General features: G+C 39.1%; 1 protein-coding gene and 1 pseudogene across 5 annotated transcripts; both read right to left on the bottom strand.

Annotated features, from left to right (window-relative positions):
• Positions 1 to 815: 815 nt before the first annotated feature.
• Cd274 (CD274 molecule) lies at positions 816 to 19,408 on the bottom strand. 5 transcript variants are annotated; one of them, XM_012516005.2, is made up of 7 exons: positions 19,275 to 19,408; positions 16,351 to 16,416; positions 15,070 to 15,411; positions 7,966 to 8,250; positions 5,717 to 5,824; positions 3,971 to 4,030; positions 816 to 3,342 (listed from the first exon to the last, which is right to left on the bottom strand). In XM_012516005.2, exons 2-7 carry the CDS (start codon positions 16,400 to 16,402, stop codon positions 3,320 to 3,322), a joined length of 870 nt encoding a protein of 289 aa, XP_012371459.2. In that variant the 5' UTR covers positions 16,403 to 16,416; positions 19,275 to 19,408; the 3' UTR covers positions 816 to 3,319. The 5 variants fall into 5 exon arrangements, with proteins under 5 accessions (XP_012371459.2, XP_023577637.1, XP_023577640.1 ...); XM_023721869.1 differs by lacking the exon at positions 19,275 to 19,408 and adding an exon at positions 19,014 to 19,112; XM_023721872.1 differs by lacking the exon at positions 7,966 to 8,250.
• LOC111818321 lies at positions 18,499 to 18,601 on the bottom strand (annotated as a pseudogene).
• Positions 19,409 to 23,557: the final 4,149 nt, after the last annotated feature.

Here is a 23,557-nt window from a genome sequence, read left to right as displayed (position 1 = left end):
ACAGAGAAACTGATATTCTTCCTTTAAAACCAGTCTGGCATATATTATTAGAAATCGCCATCATCCTTTCAGAGTATCTGACTTTGAGAAATGATCAAAACTTTCTTTAGCAAAGATGAGATGCTAGGAAACATAAAAACAGACTTTGTTGGAAATGGAGAAGGTGATCAGGAGGAAAGGAGAGGAGAGGAAGGAAGGCAGAAAGAAAGCCAGAAAGATCAAAATGATCAAGATATGCTACATCCATATGCCAATCCCCCAGATGAACATAACTATGATGTATTATTTGAAACATACTAGTACAAAATAAAAAAAAAAAAGAATGTCGACAATCAAGAAAACCTTCTCTTTAAATTGAATTTGGGGCCAGGAATATAGCTCAGCACTGCAGTGTCTGCCTGGCAAGCACAAGGTCCTGAGTTTGATTCCTGGTACCAAAAATTAAATAAATAAATAAATAAATAGAATTTGATGATTATGTAGTCAAGCTAGACATAGTAAAAGACCTGTACTTCCTTGAATGATAAGTGTTGTCATGCTTTTTTTTTAAACCCCAGATTTTCTATGGTCCCACCCAGCTCTTAGGCCTCAATCCTCAGTTTGACTCAGTTCTAGGTTCTCACTTCCTTCACAGAAACTGAAAGCTGAAATCCATCTGTCCTGATGCTGACTCGCACGCCACACTCCCAGGCTCGGGAGGGGGCTCTCATAGGGGAAAGTCCCTTTGTATTCCTCCTCCTCTCACACCTCTGCTCCTGCAGATCTTCAATACAGATGACAAAATTTTTGTTCTTTTCTTGGTACTATCCTAAAAGAAGCTATTATGTGTAAGAGAATGAAATTTGTCCATAATTTTTTTTAAATAAGTACGTTCTTTTTATTCTCAACATGTAGGATCGAAAAGTGTGCTGTGTAAACACAGAAGCTCTGAGAAAGAAATAACTAGGGAGGAGGCAGCAGACATTTCCAGGAACTCTCCCCTGGGAAGTTCAACTGGGCATGCTTTTATAAAACACAGAGAAAATAAGAAAATGGATATGCAAGTATATTGAGGAACAAAATAAATAATAATATTTTATAAAACTAATACAAACAGTGACATATACAGAATTACATATCATTTCTGCTTTCACCATTTACAATGAAACACATGACAAAGGGAGTAAAGTGCCTTTCAAATCCAGTGCAACGCAAAGTCCTGTGACTTAGGAGTCCAGCAAACGCATGTTCTCACTCACCGAGAGTGACAAATTATTGTATAAATAAATCCATACTTGCACACAACGGGAGGAGCTCTGCTGGAAATTCTTTCTTCAGTCCCAACATGTAGCAAGACAAAGAAGATGCCAACAAAATTTGGGGCTATAGAGGCCATCTGAACCTAAAAGTCTCTGGAAAACACTATCTTGAGAGGCCACGGGAGTGATGAGATCAGGACATGTTCAAGGGTCCGAGCAGGGACAATAAACCTTTTCAGGAACAGATGAGGATCCAGTGTGGCCCAAAGTCAAAGTGTACTGTTAGAGCCTCCAGAAAGAATATGGAATGACACAAGTACAGCAGCAAAGTGAAGTTTGTACTCAAGAGAAAACATAGAAAAAAGTTCCAGACACACTTCTCCACACAGCGGTAGTAATAAGGATGCTACTGGTATCGTACTGACTCATGCTACCCTGCGCAACTCAGGCTCTCCTTTTGAGAAAACACAAAATAACTTGAGTCCAAAGTCAGTCATAGAACAAGCGCTTAACAGTGACATCTGTGCAGAGCTACATGTAGTAGGTACACACACATAGTAAATCATATGGAAGACACGAGGAGGCAATGGGAAACATAATCTAGAATGGACATGACACAGTTTCTGTCTTCTGGGAACCTCAAATTTGTTCCAGTTGCCACACAGAAAATAATATATTAAATAAAAATCGCAAAATGCATAGTAGATATATAATTTCTTACCACTGAGAAAAATTTTTAAATATACTTTTAACAGGCACTCTCACACAGAGACTATCTTTAGAGGAATGCATGGACAAACGGCAACATCTGTTGTTCATAGAGAAGAAAACTGGATAACTACGAGGGTAGAATGTAATGTTGTATTTTTTTTTCTATTGAACAACTTGAATTTTGAATCATGGGGAATGTGATTCTCAATAAAAAAAAAAGGACTCCTAAGACATAACAGACACTGTATAGAAAAACATCAGATTATATGCCAAAGGTAGATAAATCAGTGTAAACATAATGCTAGCAAAAGAATTCAAGAGTTATTCTCCACAGTTCTTTTAAATACTTATTTCTCATAAAAGTTGCTTTGATTATGAATGCATTTATGTATACTCCTCAGATACTTTGTCTTGCTAACATTCATAGACTCAGTGCCTGGCACAGTGCAAGACACCTGTCATGTGCAAAGACGCTTAAATGCTTTTTGAATTAATGAGGTTCTGAAAGTAGAGCTATCAATTGCACTGTAAAAGGATGGCAGGTAGATTGTAGAAATCTGAGGGCTGCTATTTCCTGCTGTGGGCAAGTCACATAACCTCTCTGCCTCTTCCACTATTAAATGAATATAGTATAGGGGTGACCAGGACAGGGCTGTGACGGAGATGAAATGAGATTGTATGAGTAAAATCCCACGCAATCATAAAGCTGATGTTTATGTGAGCCTGACACTGCAACAGGCCTTTGAAGTCTGAAGATAAGATTATTCAAGTCAGCCCAACTAGTGAGTTGGTTAAATAAGGTAAAAGTCATACAATTCAGTGCTTCCTATCTGTAAGAATACTTACAGAGGATACAAACAGTATGTGTTGTTAAACATGAGCAAGCAGGTAAGTGGCAGAATTCTAACACCTACTTTATCTTCAAAAGAAATAACTCACAACCGTACTTTCATAACAAGAAGACGCTACAGACTCAAAATAAATAGAAACAACTCGTACTGAACCACTCTTGCAATCCTGAGGCTGTCAGCGAGGCAGAAGACACTGGCACTGAATGGAAGCAGTGGATGCTGCCATGAGAGCTGACCATTCATCAGGGATTCTCAACCCGCTCCTCATTCGGAAGTGTCTTCTGTCTCTTTTGTCGCTCACAGTTCCTTAGCTACTGAGGTACCAAGATTTCCCGCCAGGCTCCCCTCTGTACTTCACCTGTCTTCACCTTTCTCCTCCTCTTCTCTTTCCAGGTTCAGTTTTCAGTGTTTGGGACTTTAAATTCCAACACTCCCCACGTCCTGTGGGCCCTTTCTTTCCTGAACTCCCAAACCACAGGTGGAGAATCCCTGCTTGACACTTACAAGTTTCAGTGCTGGTTACGTCTCCTCAAACAGTGTATCTGGAGAGTGACAAGAGTATATTAATATATTGGGCATGGGGGAGGGCCTGGAAATAAAAGTGACAAGCAATCTAAGAGAAGAAAAGCTTATATTTGCTAGACCATGCAGTAAGTTTGCAATCAGAGAGAGAGAGAGAGACAGGTTACATTTATAGCCAGTTGCCCTTACATTATAAAAATGACTAACCATGCTGGTTTACCTAGGAATGTACTGCTTTTAAAACTAAATGATGACCTGAGCATAGTGGTGCACACCCGTAATCCCACTACTCAGGAGGCTGAGGCAGGAGGATTGCTGCAAGCTTTAGGCCAGCCTGTGCTACATAGTAAGTCTAGAGCCAGCCTGCGCTGACAGAAGCTCCCTTAGCCAAGAGAGCTGCCCCTCCCCCTCCCTTTCCCAACCTCTCTCCACAAAGCTATTCGCCATCATTTACTCTGGAAAGCCATCCCTAAATCCTCCTCAGTTTATGGTAGGCAGTCTTAGAGTGGTAAGGCAAAGGCAAGTAGTCAGCAGTTCTCACAGCTGGCCTCTAAAGCCAGGGAAGACTACAACAGACAGATTTCTCTGTTCTTGTTTTAGCTTTTTGTTTCTTTCCTTCATCTTCCCAGGTCCTTCTGATAGTCTTACCATTTTGGTTCCTTGAGTTCATATCGCAGGTGCTGCAATTTTCCACATCTATCATGCTCACTAAAGAGAAAGAAATCATTTTTTAAATTTTCTTACTGTACAACTCTACATCCCACACAATGACTGGAGCTTAAATTCTAAATTCTCTCGAAACATTTTAATCTCATGAACTTCTTTATTCCAGGGTGCCAAGGCTCAACATTAATAATTCAACAGTTTAGGACACATATTTTTGCTCTTATATTTTCTTTTTATTGTTCCATCCTTCTCTCAGAGATAGACAGTGCCATACTGTAAGGTACTTTATTACCTGTTGATTTTCTCCCTCCCATTCCTCTTTGTAGTACTGGAGACTGAATCCGGAACCTTATACATTCTAGGCAAGGGCTCTACTACTGAGCTACATTCCGCAGCTTTTAAAAGAAATTTAGAGACAGGTTCTTGCTGACCTTGAACATTCTATCAGTCTCCTCAGTCACTGGTCTTACAGGTATGTGCTGCCTTTTCTGGCTATCTGTTGGTTTTCTAGCCATTCCTAGCCAACTGATCTTTTTATTCCCCAGGAAAATATTCATAATGCAAGTTGGTAAAAGTCATTTCCTTATGAAATTCCCTCAATCCTGGAAACCTGACTTTCAAATCCTGGCTATCTCCCAGTTCATCTAAGGACTATTCTTTGGAAACCACTGGTTCCTACCAGTTTGGGGCACTTTTCCAGATCCATCCACAGATTCACCCTCGCAGGGGATTGTGGAGAATTCTTCAACAACATTGGGAATTCCCTTGATAGTCTAGTTCCTTATTTGACATCAGACATCTCTTTATGAAGGCCATCACTGGATCTTTCAATGCACATGCCAATTCATTGGGGAAAATGTTTTCTGTGAATCATTGCAGGAAATCATTTGAATATACTTATTTGCTTGGATTTTAATTGCTCTCAGGGGTAAGTAGAGAAATAAGCACATATAAAGTATTTCTAAAATTGCTTAACATCCACCTCTGGGAATCTTGCAAAATACTCTATGGTAAAAATCGCACAGTTCTAGAGATGGAACTATTTTGATAGAGTAATCAGAGGTCAGCTCAAAATAAAGTTGCAACTAATGCAAGACTCAAATTCAAGTGAAACCAGCAAGCATTACAGTACTTTCACTTCTCTAAGTCTGTGGTTATTTGCATGGTGGACAGAAGCTGTAAGACACCGAGTCTTCTTTAACCTCCTTACATACCGATTCTCCCTATCCTCATCGTTGTACCTCTGACCCCACTTCAAAATCCCAGCAATCCCACTCAGCTTCCGTATGATTGTTCACAAATACTGGGATTATTCTGTACCAGTCTACAAAATGAAGTCAGCTTCTTTGCAGTCATTGTCCAACTATCGTTCCTTATAAATTCTACTATAAGGGTTCAATGCCACCTTCCAATGAGGATGACACTATAGAACAACACAATAAGCAGGACTGAAGGAAGAAATGGCACACAGTTCCACCCAGCAGCACAGCTAAAATCCACTTGGCATAACTGGAAGTGGGCCCTGAAAAGGAAAACTGACAGGAAGCAGCATAAGCCAGTGTTTCCCAACTGAATTCTGGGTAAGACACTTCCTTCCATGTGGGACTGTCTTACAAATGGCAAGATACTCAGAATTTCTGGTTCTGCCTCCTAAATGCTATCACTAAATGCTAACATCTCCACACATCCATACATCCCCAATGAAAACCATCATAATGAAGGAAATACCATCTTTTCGTAGGCAGCATAGGACCAGTGTCACAACAGAGAACAATGGGATGATTCCCATTATCACAAAACGATGCCTGTTATGTGTTGGAAGTATAGTAGGTGATTCTGAAAAACAAAACAAAATTGATTAAGGATAAAATTTCCATGAGAAGTACCTCTCCTTAACATCTAATTTAGTTTAACTTTAGGTTAACTTTCTTACATAGTAAAAGTCCCTGGCCAGTGAGCAGCTGAAATGATGAGAGCTCTGATAACAAGATGAGAGCAGCACGGAACAGCGCGAGCAGCCCAGGCTTTGCACAGAGACCTGAGCGAAACCAGCTTACCCAACAGAAAGTCTCAGACACTTATCTGGCTAACGTTAGTAAAGTGCTTAGCAGACTACCACAGGAATGTCTGCTCAGTATTAAGTGGTGGCCTTAATTGGGTCATTTCCTCTTCCTTTTCTTTTTTGTTTGGTTTTTGGTTTTTTTGAAAGTGAGTATGTAATTCAGGTACAACTATGTAGCACAAGTTGGCCTTGAACATATGATGTTTCTCCTGCCTCCACCTCCCAAGTGCTGGGAATTACAGGCATGGGCCACCATGCCTACCTTGACTCTTACTTCCATGTAGAAGTTAGCGCTCTACTGTATGTGACATGGATGGACCACTGTAGAACTTGGACAATACTGTAAGAGCTCTTGCCTCCCCAGATGTGTGGCCACAAGCAGAGACAACTGAAATTTGAACATCTCTGGGAAACTTACAGTTGGTTTTCCTTACCAATCCCTATCTACACTTCCTGAAGGAGCATGGGGCCCTGGGCTTGGGGAATGCAGACTACTACCTCGTGTCAGTTCCTGCTTGGCCCAAGCTGTCAGCTGAGATCTGTGATCCCTAACTACCTAGCTCAAGCTTTAAAGCCACAGTGCCATGATGCCTGTCAGCCTTTGTCTAGAAGCTTGTATACAATGCCTGTTCACATCTATTGTATCTAAGTCTTACAATAACTTTACAGGGTAGCCACACCAGGTACTGAAACCAAAGCCCAGGTTATATCTGAGAAAACAGACTCGAGGCAGTTAAATGAGTTACTTCAGGCTGCCCCACTAGGAGCCATCCTAGCTCAGCTTTAAATATCAGAATTCACTACCAGCTCCAGCTCTGAGGGAAGGCCCATTCTATTTTATTTTCTAAACTCTTTTGCTCTTTCTGTCCACAAGAATGTTTCAGCTTGTCTTTCTTCATTGGTTGACTTTTCTGTTCAAGTTTTCTATTTTCTCTGAAGTACTTGGAGTTTTTCTGTCAACATCTATTAGGGGAAGCAGTAAGAAGTGCTTTAAGAACAGCTCTGGCTTTATGTTAAACCACCTCCCTCATTCAAACAGTCTGAGCCTCTTGTCAGTCCTTGTCTCCCATCCTACCTCTTTCTGCAAGATAGTGAAACTGAAAATAGTTGAATTTGTGCTGACCAGGGTCTGAGATAGTTTTCATACATTTTAGCTCATTTTATGCCTACAATAATCTGGCCTGAGAAGTTACACCCCCTAGGGAAAGTGAAGCTCACAGAGGTCTCATAATTTGCCTAGTGGTGACAGTGAACCTTTTAGAGCCTTCAGTAATACAAACAGCCTGCTGCGGCACACATAGCATGGGTCCCCACCACCGGCCTCAGGACCCCAAACCTCACATTCTGTGTAGTAAGCCACTGCTGTGAGTTGAATATGCCTTGCGAGAAGTACACGGGGAGAAACCATTACTCTTATGCAATTCACAGATAGAAAAGTATGTTTCATTTGCTTCCTGCCATTGAAACCCTGGAGAAGGCAGCTGCTCTGATTTACTTGGTCTGAGTTGACTACGGGTACTCTTACACACACACACACACACACACACACACACACACACACGACCAGCTGAGCATTTCTTGCAGAAAACCAGATTTCCTGTTTCATTATTTCTTACTTGCTTCATGGAGATTGTGAGCTGTGTCCTATCTTTTTACGAATACCTAATATCTAAGTCTAAAGCTTGAATATTGCCTGGCATGTAGTGAATATTCAGAAAATATTTGCTGACTGTTAAGTAGCAATGTGACCTGGATGAGTGGAGGCAAGGAAACAGCATGCATTTTTAAATATAGTGTTACTTGTTTACACATTGATTCAACCATCACTGAGTAGCTAGCTGTGATGAGCAGACATTGTGCTACGTAGTAGGTGGCAGTGCTAGGCATATTTTAATTGACATATTGAAAATATTACCTGGGATGATCAACTCAGCTGTATAGTTTTCCCCAGAACCTAATCTCTGAAAAGTACAGTAGAAAATTTCATTAGCTGTTGCGTTGATTTGCAGTGTGCTGGTCACATTGAAAAATTTCTCCTCCCTCTGGGATTTGGTGACGATGGTGTCACCACTTAGGATTTGGCCATCACTTCTTGTCCAGATGACTTCAGCTTCAGGGTGACCCTCAGCCTGACATGTTAGTTCATATTCAGAAGTGACTGGATCCATGGAAATTCTCTGGTTGATTTTGCTGTATGGGGCTAGGAGAGGAGCAAAAAAGAAGCCAGGGATTCCTCTTAGCATAGAACTAGACTTGTGGTTTTTTTTTTTTTTTTTTTTTTTTTTTTGCGGAACTGGGGATTGAACTCAGACCCTTGCGCTTGCCAGGGAAGCGCTTATTCTACTGAGCCATCTCCCCGGCCCCAGAACTAGACTTGTAGCTTGGTGCTATCTATATTAGAATGAATATTAATGCAGGCTGGTTTGCAGAGAAACAAGCTTATGGTTCAGTGTCCTCAACACTGGGAACTCCAGTCAGTCTTCCTCAACTTTTTTGTTCAAACTTGGGCTAACCTTGTACCTAAAGGAACTACCTCACTGTAAAAATCATGTTGGTCTAGCACTCTGGGATACTGAGGCAGGAGGATCACAAAATCAAACCTACCCTAGACAATGTAGTAAATTAAGTAATACCCTATCTGAAAATTAAAGATTAAAAAAAGGGTTGGGGATGTGGATTAGTGGGAAGTTCGATCCTCATTATTGAAAAACACAACATGTTGGTATGTTTATTAGGTTCAAACTAAATGTCTAGGTTAATTTAAAATAAATTTTCACTTTTAGTATTCTTTCTATGCAAATATAAAATGTCTGTTTATTCAAATCTTTGTACATTTCTCAGTAAAGTACAATAGTTTTCAACTAGGACCCCATTTCTTCATGAACATATTTACAAATATTTTCCTTTCGTTGTTGTAAAGCTGTCTTTATAAACATGAACATTTCTAGCTAGGAAGCACTGTTTTCTTACACTTTACTCAACCAACTGATTTGGACATGTCATTTGCTTTTTCAACTTTAAGTCAATGATCAGAAATTAGATATGAAAATATATACTATGTCATTTTAAAAAATGAATATGTTTCTAGTGATACTTGTAAAAGGTTATGTGTACTTTCAAATTTTAGAATAGTTTCAGATGGACAAAAATGTTGCAAAAATAGTACCATTATTATATATTCCACTTCCATTTCCCTCACTATTCTCATGTCTTATATTACCACAGTACACTTATCAAACAAAGGCACCAACATTAGTTCTTTACTACTAAGTAAATTTCACAATTTATTCATTCAGTCAGTTCTTACCTAATGTGCTCTTTCCATTCTACAAAATTTGGTAAAATTTTAGATAATTGGTTTAGGACCTTTTTTATGATTAATATATCCCATTTTCTGACTGTTCCAGTAGATTATTTAATGCACATAGACAGCATTAGATCTTGTTCATGTTTACTCATTACAAATATTGACTTATTCTTCTGACATAATCATTATTTTACCACTAAAACTTTAGTGAACAGCTAATGGTCAGGGACTTAATTCTCCATTCCTTTATCAAGACATAGCAAAAACTGTGTGACAATATTTGCATAGAGATTTAACACAGCATAAGACAAAACTGAAAAAATAATGATGCAATCTTTTGGTGGTCTTAGAGCAAGAAAACTACCATCAATGAAATTAATACAATTATGTTTACAAAACACACAAATAGTACCTTTTCTTTTTTTTTTTTTTTTTTTTGGTGGACCCAGGGATTGAACTCAGGCTCTTGTGCTTGCCAAGGAAGCACTTATTCCACTGAGCCATCCCCTTGGCCCTACAAATAGTACTTTTTCGGCATTTAAATTCTCAATCTTATACCTGACTCATTTAAGAACGATTAAAAAATAGAAAGTGTGATTATATTTATGACATAAATACTTCCCAAAATAATACTAGAATAATAGGGTCCATTTCATGTAGTACACAGCTTGATTTCTGGGCAATTAAAATTTAAGACCTAAAAATGACTGTTAATGGTAGAATGGGGGCTGGGGAGATGGCCCAGTAGAATAAGCATTTGCCTGGCAGGTGCAAGGGCCTGAGTTCAATCTCCAGTTATGCAAAAAAAAAGTAAAATGTTACAGAAAAATATTGCTCTTCTTATCTCCCTATTACCATTTTTAATGAGATATTATTAAAGGAAGAGCTTGCTAGGAGTAAGGAGGGCATTGCTTCACATAGAGAAGCACATATAAACATGGTACAGCTCTAAGGCCAACGAAGAATGGTACGTTCCAGAAGAACTGATTAAATACCCACTACAGTAAGTTCTAGAGGGGAGCACATTCATGAGGACACAGCAAGAAAATATCAGAATTTCCACTTGCATGTATTTTTAATCATATCAATGAAATAATCTAAGCCTCTAAGTTTCGCTAACTGGTGTTGGGGTCTACTTTGATACATAAGCATCTTACAGAAAGAGGCGAAGTGTATAAAATCAAAGAGAGGATGGCTCTTATTTTCTTTTAAGTAAACAGACTTAAGAAAATGACTTAATTGAAGAGCATGATACCAAGAAACAGAACTGAAGATAATATTAATATAAATTAAATGGTAATGTCAGAAGTGAATTTTTATTCTAAGCTATTTTATGAGGTTAAAATCAATAAGCACTTAATTGGACCTGGCAAAGTATTCACTAAAGATGGCTTTATGATTATTAAAGCCATCTACCTTTGTTAATGATGATTTTCAGGATATATTATACCGTAACACATTATCTAATGATAGGGGAGCACCACAATTAGGAAGGCATTAAGATATTGTTTGTTAAATTTTATTTCGTCCTTTAAAATATTTTTATATTTTTAGAATCCATAAGTTTAGGTTGAACCATACAAAAATGATGATAGTTATCCTCTTTTGCCCCTCAAAAATGACTACTTTTTATGATACTATGTGCATACAGTGCAAACTATATTCTTTATAATTTACACAAACACACTAGCTTTTCAGATGGGTTGGGTAATCAAAACTCTTCACAGACCACTGGTCTATAGGTCTACAGCACTATACTACAGTTGGTTAATCAAGATCAACAAAAGCTCAAGATCATTTTTAAGCCATTGTACAACTTGATACAAACTCTAGAAGTACAAAGGTAGGCAGAAAAATATGCTAATGAGGGGCACAGACTTCAGAGCCAGATTGTGCTTAGAATTTGGCTTCATCACTTATAAACTAGATAGACTTGAGCAAATTGATTAATTTCTTCGGACCTCAGTTTCCTAATCCCTAAAAAGGGAAGAATAATGCTGATGGATTGCTAATAGATCAATTTATAGATATAATCTGATTTCAGCCTACATGTACTTGGTAGGCTGAGGCAGGAGAATCACCAAGAGTTCAAGGCCAGCCTAGGCTACATAGTGACTTCAAGGCCAGCCTGGCTTACATAGTGAATTTAAGGTCAGCTTGAACTACATAGCAAGCCCTTGGCTCAAAACTCCACCACTCCAAAACTAAAGAAAAGAAAAGAAAGATACATTCCGATTTTACATAAAGTAAAATAAGAAAAACGTTAATCTTAGACATAATGCATCACCTAACCCACAAAATTACACTGGGAACTAAATAAATTATAATAGTAAAAAGCTTAGTACTGGGCTTAATACACAGTAAGTGCTTCATAAGTTTTAATTACCATTGCTACTACCAACACCACCACCACTAATACCTGAGCTGTTCCCATTACCTCTACTGCTGAAGTATACTTTCTTGATATTCTTAATAAAGTACTACAGGAGCCAGTGAGAGAGCTCAGTGGACGAAAGTGCTTGCTTAGGCAAGCACAAGGACCAAAGTTCGACCCTCTATACCACATGCCATGCCAGCCCTGCCCTTAGGCCTGGCTGAGCAGGCCACTGAGACTGGGCATGGTGACACATGCCTGTAATTCCCAGCACTAGGGAGGCTGAAAGCAGGAGGATCACCAGTCCAAGCTGCATAGTGAGACCCTACAACATTCAAATACATTAATAAATAAATAAATACATAAATAAATAAATGTACCATAGTTCCTGATGGATGGCCTTCGAAATAAATTTTCTCATGTTGAAACCTGTGCATGTTTCAAAAACTTCAAGCTAACTGATTAGAGGAAATCATTCAGTCATTCATTCAGAAGTACATTTTTTTGGAACTGGGGATTGAACTCAGGCCCTTGCGCTTGCCAAGCAAGCACTTATTCTACTGAGCTATTTCCTGGCCCCTCAAAAGTACTTTTTGTGCGCTCTTTTCACACTGTACTTTACCATATGTCAAGTCCTGGGATTATAATAATGAGTAAAACAGACTGACTATTTCTTTGTCCTTGTAGAGTTTATGTTCAAGAAGAAGAAAGAAGAGGAGGAGGAAGAAGAGGGAGGAGGAAGAAGAGGGAGAGGGGGAGAGGGGAGAGGAGGAGGAGAGAGAGGGGGAGAGACAGAGAGAGAGAGAGAGAGAGACAGAGAGAGACAGAGAGAGACAGAGAGAGAGAGAGAGAGACAGACAGACAGACAGACAGACAGACAGACAGACAGACAGACAGAGGATGAAGGGCCCAATAATGACACCCCACCTGATAGTGTAGACCCTAAAGGGCTGGGGAATCTGGAGGCAAGAAGTTGGTGGGAAATGCTAACAGTTACTCCTTGGTCCTTTCCACTGAAGAGCTTTATCAAGATAGCTCTCTACCCCTTTGTCCTTTCAGCTGCCTAATCCCATTACAGCCCCGAAGATGTTAAATGACCATTTCAATTTCCAGGATACTAAATTCAATTTTCAATTCAACTTCAGATGCTGAGAATCTGGTATTTAAATGGAGGAAAGGTGTGATAATACCCAAAGTGATAACTGAGTTAACCGAAAACCAAACCCTTTAAAGTTTCACTTTAGAAATACCTCACCTTTAAAATCCCACTGAGTAAACTCCCTGGGGGAAGTTGTGTTACCACATATTTGCAGTGATGGGAAGACAGGCCCAGAAGCATTACTGTGAAGTAATTTTCATACAGAGGTGACTCAGGAGTTCTACTTCCTTGGGGTGCAGCTTCTGCACACAGCCACCCGGTTTCCACAGGGAGGTGGAGACATTGCTTCTGTGCAAGCGTAGCCTGGCTGCTGCATTGTTTTCAGCACAGAAAGTGCAGACTCTTGGTTTAGCTCAGCTCAACTCCCCAAACCACTGAATGCAAATGACAAGGTGCGTTGGAACTAGGATACCTATGTAGTACCGTACTGTATAAGGCAAAAGGACATGGTCAAACAAATCAGATCTTCAGGTCTGCTTGGTCATCTTGACTGTTCCTTGAAAACTCTGTCAGTGCCAGATCTCCTATTACGTTGAAGGAGTATCTGGAGCCAAGACAGCCTGGATTAATCTCTTCCTCACTCCAAAATACCCTCAAAGTAGTCCTCTAAATGCCCCCAACAGGCCGAGGGGAGGCCTCTGGGAACAGAAACTTAAGCTTGATGCTTTCTTCTTCTTTACCACCAGGATTGTATTCTTATTTTCCACACACTAAATCTAGCAATGCTGGCTGTTCATGTGCTCAAGGCTTGAAAATTTCTTGAAAATGCCTTCAAACAAAGTAAATACCTGATATTTGCTGATGAACTAAAGAAAAGTTGGGAAAATAAACAACCCATCTTAAGCATGCATTCATGAAAGTCATGAATGAAGAAACCTATGATAAAACATAAGAATATTTAGGCTTCTTTACAAGTGACATTTTTTTAACAATGGCAGCATTAATTGAACTAGCATCAGAGATCCAGTAACATACTATAAAAAGGATGTGTGTCTCCTGATCTCTATTTAGTTTTATTTTTGTGTTTGTAATTTATGATAAATACAAACTTTCTTACTTATATTACTGACCTTAAGACCAACAGTAGTAATTAGCTCAGGAACAAAAGATTAAGGGAAGAAAATTTAATTCTAGTAAATACTAAAAAGTAATCATAAAAATAAAAAAAAGCAGGGAGATAATCCCCAATGTGTGACAGAAAAACTAGGTTTCAACTCAATATCAGGGAGAAATTTCAAGTCTCTAGAAGGGGTTTCCAAGTGATAGGGACGTCATTGTGGAAGTATACAAACAGAAGATCCTTTAGGGGAATTCTGTGTTTTGTAGGAGTTTGGATTAGGTGTTTGTATCTGGGATGGCTTCAGCTCTCAATTCTGTGAAACTCAACAGTGAAAGCAGAGGTGGTCAGTGAAGGTGTTTTCCTTCCCCTAACCAGTACCCACCTACAACTTTAAACTCAAGTGACCTGATGGCATATCTGTGGGCCAGTATCCAGGAATTACCATTCACAGTTCCTCTTCAGCACACCAGAAACATTGGTATAGATTCCTGCGAAGATGAATGCTGCTTGTACCATCTCTGAGAAAGAGTGGTTTCTTCTACATTTAATGTGATCATTTTTGCCTTTATCAATTGACTTTAAATCTTTATGAATGTAAACCTTACAGAAGGCTTCATTTTTAATATATTTATTTGGGGTTTGATACAGATAAGCTCAAAAGAAGAAAAATGTGTCAGACCTAATAGAATAAAAAATAGCATTTGAATAAAAAAATTTCTAGAAGGGTAAATTGTGTCATGAGGGTGACTGTAGGAGGAACATTTTTGTAATTCATTTTATTCCTTTCCATAATCTCTGAATTATTTGTAAATACATTTACTATTTCTATAATAAAAAGTTGAAATCTAAAATTTATTTTTTTGGAAAGCTGAACATACTTACAGAACATGGCTCTGTGTTCTTTGGCTCTAGGTCTCCAGGGACTCTCAAATAGGAAGTGCACCAATGGATGGGTATGTGAATGAATGGGGGGATGGATGGATGGATGGTTGATTGAATTAATAATGAATAGGCTGCCACTGTTCTGTCAGAAAGTCTGCCTTTCCAAGAATGAAAAGCTCCCAACACTTGATCTGTGACAGATGAAGGTTAAGCTTCTTTAGCTACAATAGTTCTTACCATTGACTTTCAAGGTAATCCGCTTATAGTCAGCACCACCATAACCGATCACGCAGCAGTAAACCCCCGCATCCTGCAGTTTCACGTCTGTGATCAGAAGCGCAGCATTTCCCTTGAAGAGCTGGTCTTCGAGCAGCCAGGCCCTGTGCCTGAAGCTACTGTGCTGAGCCTTGGCGTCTTCTTTTCCATGCACAAATTGAATGATTTGCTTATCCTCCTTTTCCCAGTACACAACTAATGAAAGCAGGTCCAATTGTTTTTGTACTTGGAAGTGGCATTCGATGGTCACATTGCTGCCATACTCTACTACATACTGGTCCTTGGGAACTGTGATTGTAAATGCTGAAAAGGAAGATGTCTGGTTCTCAGAAGACAAAATTCCTCAAAGCATTTATTAAATGAGTATAGATTTATAATCACTTTAACTGAAGAACTATATGATAATTATATTTAAGAATTTATTTTCGTAAAATACATGTTTTATCCAGCATGTTTCAAACCTATTTTAGGATGGTTTAAGCTGGCCCTTGCATTAGAATAATAAAAGTAGCTAAGCAAATTGAGCTATAATTCATAAACATACATTTCTGTGAAAATACTATACAATGATGCAGCTTTTTATATATAAAGACAAAGGCTTAGTTTCATGTAGACATTCCAGGAATGTCAATTGACTGAATAAATATTTGCTTTAAACACAGACTGGATGGTGGGTTCTAACAGGCTTCTGTTCTTACTGTCCTAAAGTTTTTTTTTAATAGGGCTAAGGTTTAATTTGTATACATATTTCTTTTTTTTTTTTTTTTTGTCCTAAAGTTTTAGTTAGTTCTCTTGTCAGAGGTTCAAGGATCTGAAGGTGTATGGGGGGCCTCAGGATGTCACCAATACTGTTATCTTGCCAACTTCTATGCATACTGAAATTCTTAGAATATCTTCGTCAGGAAAAGCAGGTCAAGGAGCAATATAGATAGAATGATGCAGGCCTTGCTTCAACAAAAGTATATCTATGGGTCATTTTGCCAGAAATTTTCATAGTTTTCCCTGGGAAGTAGGCAATGAGCTAATTCTATATTTTCTACATTCTCTGTCTGTTTATAGAACAACCCAAGTGATTCCCAAGAATGAAAGGATATATGAAATAAAGAAGAAAAACAAAACAAAAAAAGGAAAACTAGAATGTTCTGTATGATCCATATCCACTTAAAGTTATTATTTTAGTTTTTAAACTTATGTTTAACATATTCACAATATAGAATTGAATCAAAGGATTTGGTGTCTTACCATGCAGCAAATGAGAGTAGGCTGTGAGTACAAAGATGACAAATATCCTCATCTTTCTGGAGAGACCTAATTATAGAAAACACAAAAAGAAGTTTGCTTTATTTAGTAATTGAACACTCTGTATGATAGTATGAGACTTGATAGTCCTAATTGCAATAGTCTTGATAACTAGCTAATGACTGATTTGTAAATGCAGAAACAACGGGGAATATTTAGCAGACCTCAATTAGTGACATAATGGAAGAACCCCAGAAATGGAATCCAAATGTCTCAACTGAGGTAGAATGATATTAATTTATTATGACTTTTCTCTAAACAGAACTGCTGCTCAAGGATAAAGCATATTTTCATGACTCTTGACACATGCTGAAAATTGATACCATTACATAGTTTCTCCACCCAGGTCTGGTTGCATTTACATTTTTTTTTTAATTTTAGTATTAAAAAGTACAACTTATCTGAGGAGATAGCTCAGCAGCATAAGCACTGGCCTGGCAAGCACAAGATCCTGAGTTCAATCCCCAGTACAAAAAAAAAAAAAAAAAAAAAAAAAAAGATACAACTTGACTTTTTCACGTATTTGTGTATTATTTAATTCTTTGGGAATTATCTGATCACTTTTTTTTGGTCTATTTATATTACTATTTTCTTGTCAATCTGTATGAACTCTTTGTGTTTAAAAAAAAGCATATAAAGTAGGTAAAATAGGGCTGGTGAGATAGCTCAGCAGACTAAGCACCGGCTTAGGCAAGTGCAGGGATTAGGGCTTTACCCCAACACCACATGCTGCAGCAGCCCTGCCCCCAGGCACGCTGATCTGGCCACAAGTCCAGGCATGGTGGTGCACGCCTGTAATCCCAGCTCTGAAAAGGCTGAAAACAGGAGGCTCAACTAGCTGTTCGAGCTGCACAGTGTGAAACTCCTGTAGCAAACACATTAAACCACCACAAAAAAAGTAAAATAAAATGAATAACCCTCTTACTGGTGTTAGGTAGATAACTCTTATTTCCTCCCTCTCTATCTAACTTGTAGGTAGGGAGTAAGGAGGCCATTCAGGACACAAAGGTGCTGAAAGAGGCTATGGCATCTGATTGTCCTTTCTTTGGGTCAGAGTTGATTATACTACAGTGATAAAATATTAATGTGACACTATAAACACAAACACACCTATCAGGCAGGAGAAAACTTAAGATATCCCTAGCCCCAAGTAAAGCACTGTTGAACAAAACAGGAAAATTAAATCCACCGATGGATTATATCTAATTTTGCCAACGTGTATGGCATACTTTGGTGGAGTTCCTATGGTTTAATGAATCTGGTTGAAAATATTAGTGTGACAAAGTTTTACCCTCCAAGGCACCATTCCTTTGGCGAGCAACCACCAGTAGTAGGAGCAAAAACTAAAAAAGAAAAATAGTCCATGTACATAAGCATGGTCTTTGACTTCTAAATCCCACATAAAGCCAATTGGTCCAGGAGAGAAACACTGCCATCTCCTTCAGGTAAGAAATGGTGACCTTGTGTAAATTCCCAGACAAAGACAAGAATGGAGACTTCTGCCAAGCAATAAAATGTGAACTGGAGAAGACAGGATGGCTTCCTCTGGGGGAAGTGGATTTGTCTCTAGGGGAAGCCCAGTATATCACTATGGAACTGACACTACTTGGTCTTCCCAGGGTAGGATAGTTAGGAGGAAGAGGTAAAAACACAAACTTCCTTTCTCAAGAGCAAGAGACTTAATTTATTAAGCTCTTACTACCTTTTCAAGCTCTATTATTCTTCACCAAGCTCTGTGCCTAAACTCTTTCCTTTCAGTTCACACTGATACATTGGTACATTTACCACACATGGCTTCAATTCCTGTGTCTTCCTTGAAGATCACACTAACTACCATCATAGAGATTTGGTTCACCCTCCTCCATGGAAAAAGGCTAATTTTTCTTCAGTACTTTGGCAATTCTCATCAAGTGATATATCATTTCTGGTATTTTTCAGTATTTCTCAAAAGGTCGTTTAGACCTTCAGACATTTTGACTAAGTAGTTACAATTATGAGTTTTTCTGAAGGAAATAATCAGCAATGTCCTGGAGATTTATATGAAGTGATGTTTGGTGAATGGCTATAATAGTAAACCACTATAAATAAACTTTATGTTTAGCAACAGCAGATTAATTTCATTTGGTTATTAATGTTTTTAAACTTATAAGAACAAATACTACACTTGATCTTAGCCAAAAGGCTGAGAAGCAATGGATGCTAAAATTTTTAGAAGGATTATTTAACAGAAAAGCATCCACAGTATATTTTTTTCAGATTAAACAATAAGAAGGTAAACCTATGGTACTTTTACTCCTTGGGTTATAAGACAACCCCAAAGTGAACCTTAAAATAGGCCAAAGTCAATGTGTCTAAGAAAGTTTTAACATTCTTATTTTTATGCTCCTCGTCTCTGGAACTCGTACAGTTCCTAGGAGAAGCTGCTAGAGCAAAAATCTTAGGCTTCAAGATTCTGGAATTTAGGTAAGGTGGGGGGGAGTGGTTAGAGATGCTGCAGGTGGAATGACTTACTCAAAATTACATTGCTAATGAGCAGCTAAGAATGCAGAAAGACCCAGGTGCCTAATGCCCAGTCTAGGAATGTCAATCCCAACCCGGTTACCTACCTCTGGACCATATTCACAAGCATGCAGTTACATAGAAGACTGATATTAAAGTTAAACGAAGTCGCGCTGCTCATCAGGCCAGGTACCAGGTACTGCGAATTCTTAGGTCTTAACCCTACCCACTCGCCCCGAGCGCCCGAACCACCTCGCTTCCCCTTTCCCTCCTCCCCTCTCCATCCCAGAGACCTTCCACCCCTACAGTGCCTAGAGCCGCCCAAAGACCGGACACAGAGCGCCGGGCAGGAGAAGCACGCTCCCTACCTGCGGGCGCGGATACTCCAGCTCAGAGACGCTGATGCTGCGCTGGGGAGTGCGAGTCCAGCGCGGCGACTCAGCTAGCTAATTACTGACCAGCGAAGGGGACCCGCCCACCTCTCTCCAAAGCGCCGCCTTTAGAAAATCCAGCTGGGACTGGGCTTTTTCCTCAAGCTCTAGCTTTTAGTTTTACAAATTAGAGGATTTCTCACTCTCTTGACTAATTGATGTGTAAAAACGAAACCAAAAGTTAAAAGCACCAGCCGGTTTTCCCGTAAGTCAGTCCTTGGTCAAGAACACTTCGGGAAGGATTGCGTGCAGTGCTACAATCCCAGCTGTGCTGTTTGGGAAGCTGAGACTGAAGTAGCTAAGCTATTTGGGAGGTTCAAAGCCAACCTGGACAATTGCACAAGAACCAGCTTTAAAAAATAAAAAACAGCACTTGAGAGGCTGTAAACAGGAGGATCACTAAAAACCTGAACTACGTAGTGAGAGCCTGTACTAAATACAATAAATAAATAAATATTTTTTTTAAAAAAAGTAAAAAAAAAAAAAAAGAGGAGGATGTAGCTCCCTGAGTTTGATCCTCAGGAACACTCAAACACACTCCAAAGATTAAAACAAATTCATATCTGGTGTGTTTTAAACAGAGGTCTAGCCCAAATGGAACATCTGAAATCACAAAGATTTCAGATTTGGGTTTTACCTTCCCAGTCCAGATGCCTTCAGAAATTCTGCCCTCAGGTTTCCCCCCTTTCTGATGACAGGCTTTTCAAGATTACAGAACATTCTGATATAAAGATACAACTCGATACAATAGAAAGTAAGCAAGAGACCCTGATGGCTTTGGTTTTTATTCTAGAAAGTAGGTATTTGTGTATAATGAAAAATCTGTTTTTAAATTGTGGATTTTGTAACTTCCTCAAAGTTCCTCGACATAATGAAACTTCAGTGGTGTTGTCACTGAGAGAACTTCCCATCAAGAGCTTTACCTTTTAAGAATGCTGGGGATCCCTGCTGTACTTCCATCCCTGGGACTTGGGGTGGGAGGATAGATTCTAGGTAATGTTAAGGAACTCCTTCTGGAAACTGGATCAGTGGGTGGGCTTGTGCTAAAGCCGCACCACTCACACAGAAAGTGGCGGCACAGTTTACTTGAGCATTTCCATGGCTGGACTTTACGGACCTTCCTTTCTTCTGCCCTGTGATGGACTCTTCACTGTTTGCCTTGGGTAGTCATTCAGCTGCATAAATGAGAGGTAAATCATTACATTGAACTAAGTAAGGATTAAGTCACATCCTGTAAGATACTGTCTATGATTATGACCTATGTATCATTCTTAAAATTGGCTTGGTTGTGGCACTTGCTTCCTTAGTAGGAATTGTCATATTCACAGGGTATCGTAGATTTTATTTTTAACTTGGAAACCATTGAAATGATACTGCCTCAAAGATCTAGTAGCAAATATGGAATTCTCTACTGTAAAACTGTAACTCGTTTTGGAGGTCCAGCCAAGAAACTCCCTCCTTCAAATCTCTTTTGATAAGCCATAATGAAATAGAACAATTTTCCCAATTTTTGTGGCCAACCTATAGTAAAATATAGTTTTTATGTGACATTCAGTTTATGTGCATATGTGTGTTTGTGTATGCGCTCATACGCACACCAACTATGTGCAATATCTGCTTACATTTTGTAGTTAACTTTTTTTTCTAACAGTAGACAGCTTTCGTGGTATGATGTTCTGAACAACTGGCCCCAGAGTCATCTACCACTAGCCAGCTGACTTATCTTGGTCAAATATTGTACTAAGTAAGGATTAAGTCACATCCTGTAAGATAGTATCTATGATTATGACCTATGTATCATTCTTAAAACTGGAAGGGGATGTTTTGGTTTTTGTTTTTTAAAAGTGTTGCTCTGGGCCTATCTAGATTGTCACATGGGAGTCTGGAAATACATAAAATTTGCCTTTCTCTGAAGCAGATGGGAATTGGGGAATTTGTACAATTTGCTGCTCTGTGATTTACATAGCAGTAATTTGAGGCCTTGTGTTCTCGCTCATCTCTCTCTCACCTGTTTCTACTCTTCAGCCATTCATCTCCCCATGAAATTCATCAAGCTCCCTCATATGACTTAGCTATCCTCCAGGGGGAATAATGAAGGTTATATTTTATCATATCAAAATAGCTGGTGGCAGGTGTTAGGCCCCCAGAATTGTGTGAGTTTTGTAATTGGAACAAAGTGCACAAAGCAGGGCTAAGATAGATGAGCATAGCCAGCCACAGCTAAAGACAGCCTGATAATCTTTAATATTACTACTTCCCACTGAAACCTCTGCTTACCCTATTCACTTTTAGAGGAAAAACTCATTAATGTCCGTGTACTCTTTTTGAACACCTCTCTGAGGATTGCATCACTGTTAATTTGGAATAAGTGTTTAACATAGATCTCAAAGCTCTGCCACAAATCTGCAGGATCCAAACCTCTGGAAGATAGTCTTGGGTGTTGACAGTTTAATAGTATCCCCAGATGAGTTATGTATACCCTGAAGTTTTGAAAAATGATGATTAAATGTTTAAGGAAAAAAACTGATCCAAGCGTTCTTTGCACATACAGCTATACTCCCCTTCCTCTATTTAACTTGGCTGATTTATAAGAAGCCCACACTTCTTCACTCAGCCTGTCCAATCCATTTTCTACTTTTATCCCTAAAGCAGAGAGAGAGAGAGAGAGAGAGAGAGAGAGAGAGAGAGAGAGAGAGAGAACCCACATTTGTACTGAACTCAGAAGGAGGGTAGATTATAGGGTTTTCCAACTGACCCTGAAATGATGTAAGCAATGTTCTAGTGAAGGAGAAAATTTTAGGAAGCTTTTCTTGATTTTCCAAAAACAATACATAAACACTCAGAATAACAAAAATTGAAAACCATCTTTATACTGAATGTCTAAAAATTCATTTTATTGTATGAAAACACAATTTTGTCTTAATGTCTTATTTTGGATTGTGCAGGAATATAAACCGCAGCCCTAGGTAATGCCCATTTCTCTTTTGCTGCACTCATAAACCTCCCTGGCTTTTGTGGTCCCATCCTTACATTCTATAGGCACACATTCTATAGACTGGTCTCTAACAGATTTCATGGAATGGAACACTTTTCTGAGCCTACATCAAACAGTGGCTTAAGCGACAGGAGTAGGTCACATGGGTGAGGCCCACCAGACGTCTTCACTTGCCCTCACCCTCACATAATTGCCCCTTTCACACTGTATTTGTCTCCTTCCTATTCTAAGTGGAAGACCTCACGCCTCCAAAAGCTATCTCCCACACCCCAGACATTTAAACACAAAGATGATGGCTCTGACAGTGTTTCCTGTCTCTTACGAGTTCACAAACACTTACATCAATAATTATGACTGAGAAAATGTGGTGGGAGTCTGGAAACACTCTAGATAAATATTTTAATTCTAAGTAATCTCAAATCAAGTGAAAAATCACTAAATCATAGAGTTTAGAATAGTGATATATTCCTCAAGTAGATATTGAGAAATATTTTATTGAGTTAATGTCCCCAACTAAATAGCCTAAGCAAGTATCAAACAAACAACACAGCCATCTTGTGGCCATTCACTTGGCAGAAGGAAATGCCCTGGCTCAAATGTCTCTTGTAGAATTGTATCTAGAAGAGTTATTCTGTACTCATTTGGTTTTCAACCAAGAGCAGTACGACTTGACATCTAAAAGCCCACAAAATTTCTTCCTTGAAAGGAAAACTGTTTTTGTTATTGCTTTAGAATAAATGCTTATACAGAGACCAAGTACAGTCAAATCCAGGCAAATCACATTGAGAACCTAATTAGACTGCTATAGAGAGGCTCATCATAAAAGAATGAACAATAGTTCTTATTTTTTTCTTTTCCTGATCCTCTGTGAAAGGGCAGCAAGACTGCTCTGTTCTGAGAGGCACATTCCAAATGTACATTTGGCTACATAAAAATTTTGGGTACTGAAAATCCTATTAGAAAAGAAAAAGAAAAAAGGCAAGGTGATATGGCAGAGTGTGCAGAGGAGGGGTTCATCTAGCAGTTGGGGAACATATGAAAGGTGATGAGAGAGGCTGGCCAAATAGCTCAGCAGATTAAAGCGCCTGCAAGCAGGTGCAGGGGCTGGAGGGTTTGAACCCCAGGCCTGCAGCGCTGGCACCACACTCAGGGTGCACTGAGCTGGCAATTGAGATGGGGTGCGGTGGTGCACGCCTGTAATCCCAGCTCTTGGGAGGCTGTAAAC

This window comes from Octodon degus, unplaced genomic scaffold, assembly GCF_000260255.1.
Source record: "Octodon degus isolate 3935 unplaced genomic scaffold, OctDeg1.0 scaffold00087, whole genome shotgun sequence".
Lineage (NCBI taxonomy): Eukaryota > Metazoa > Chordata > Mammalia > Rodentia > Octodontidae > Octodon > Octodon degus.
The sequence above is the reverse complement of the archived record's forward strand: the minus strand, read 5'-3'. Positions and strand labels throughout refer to the sequence as shown.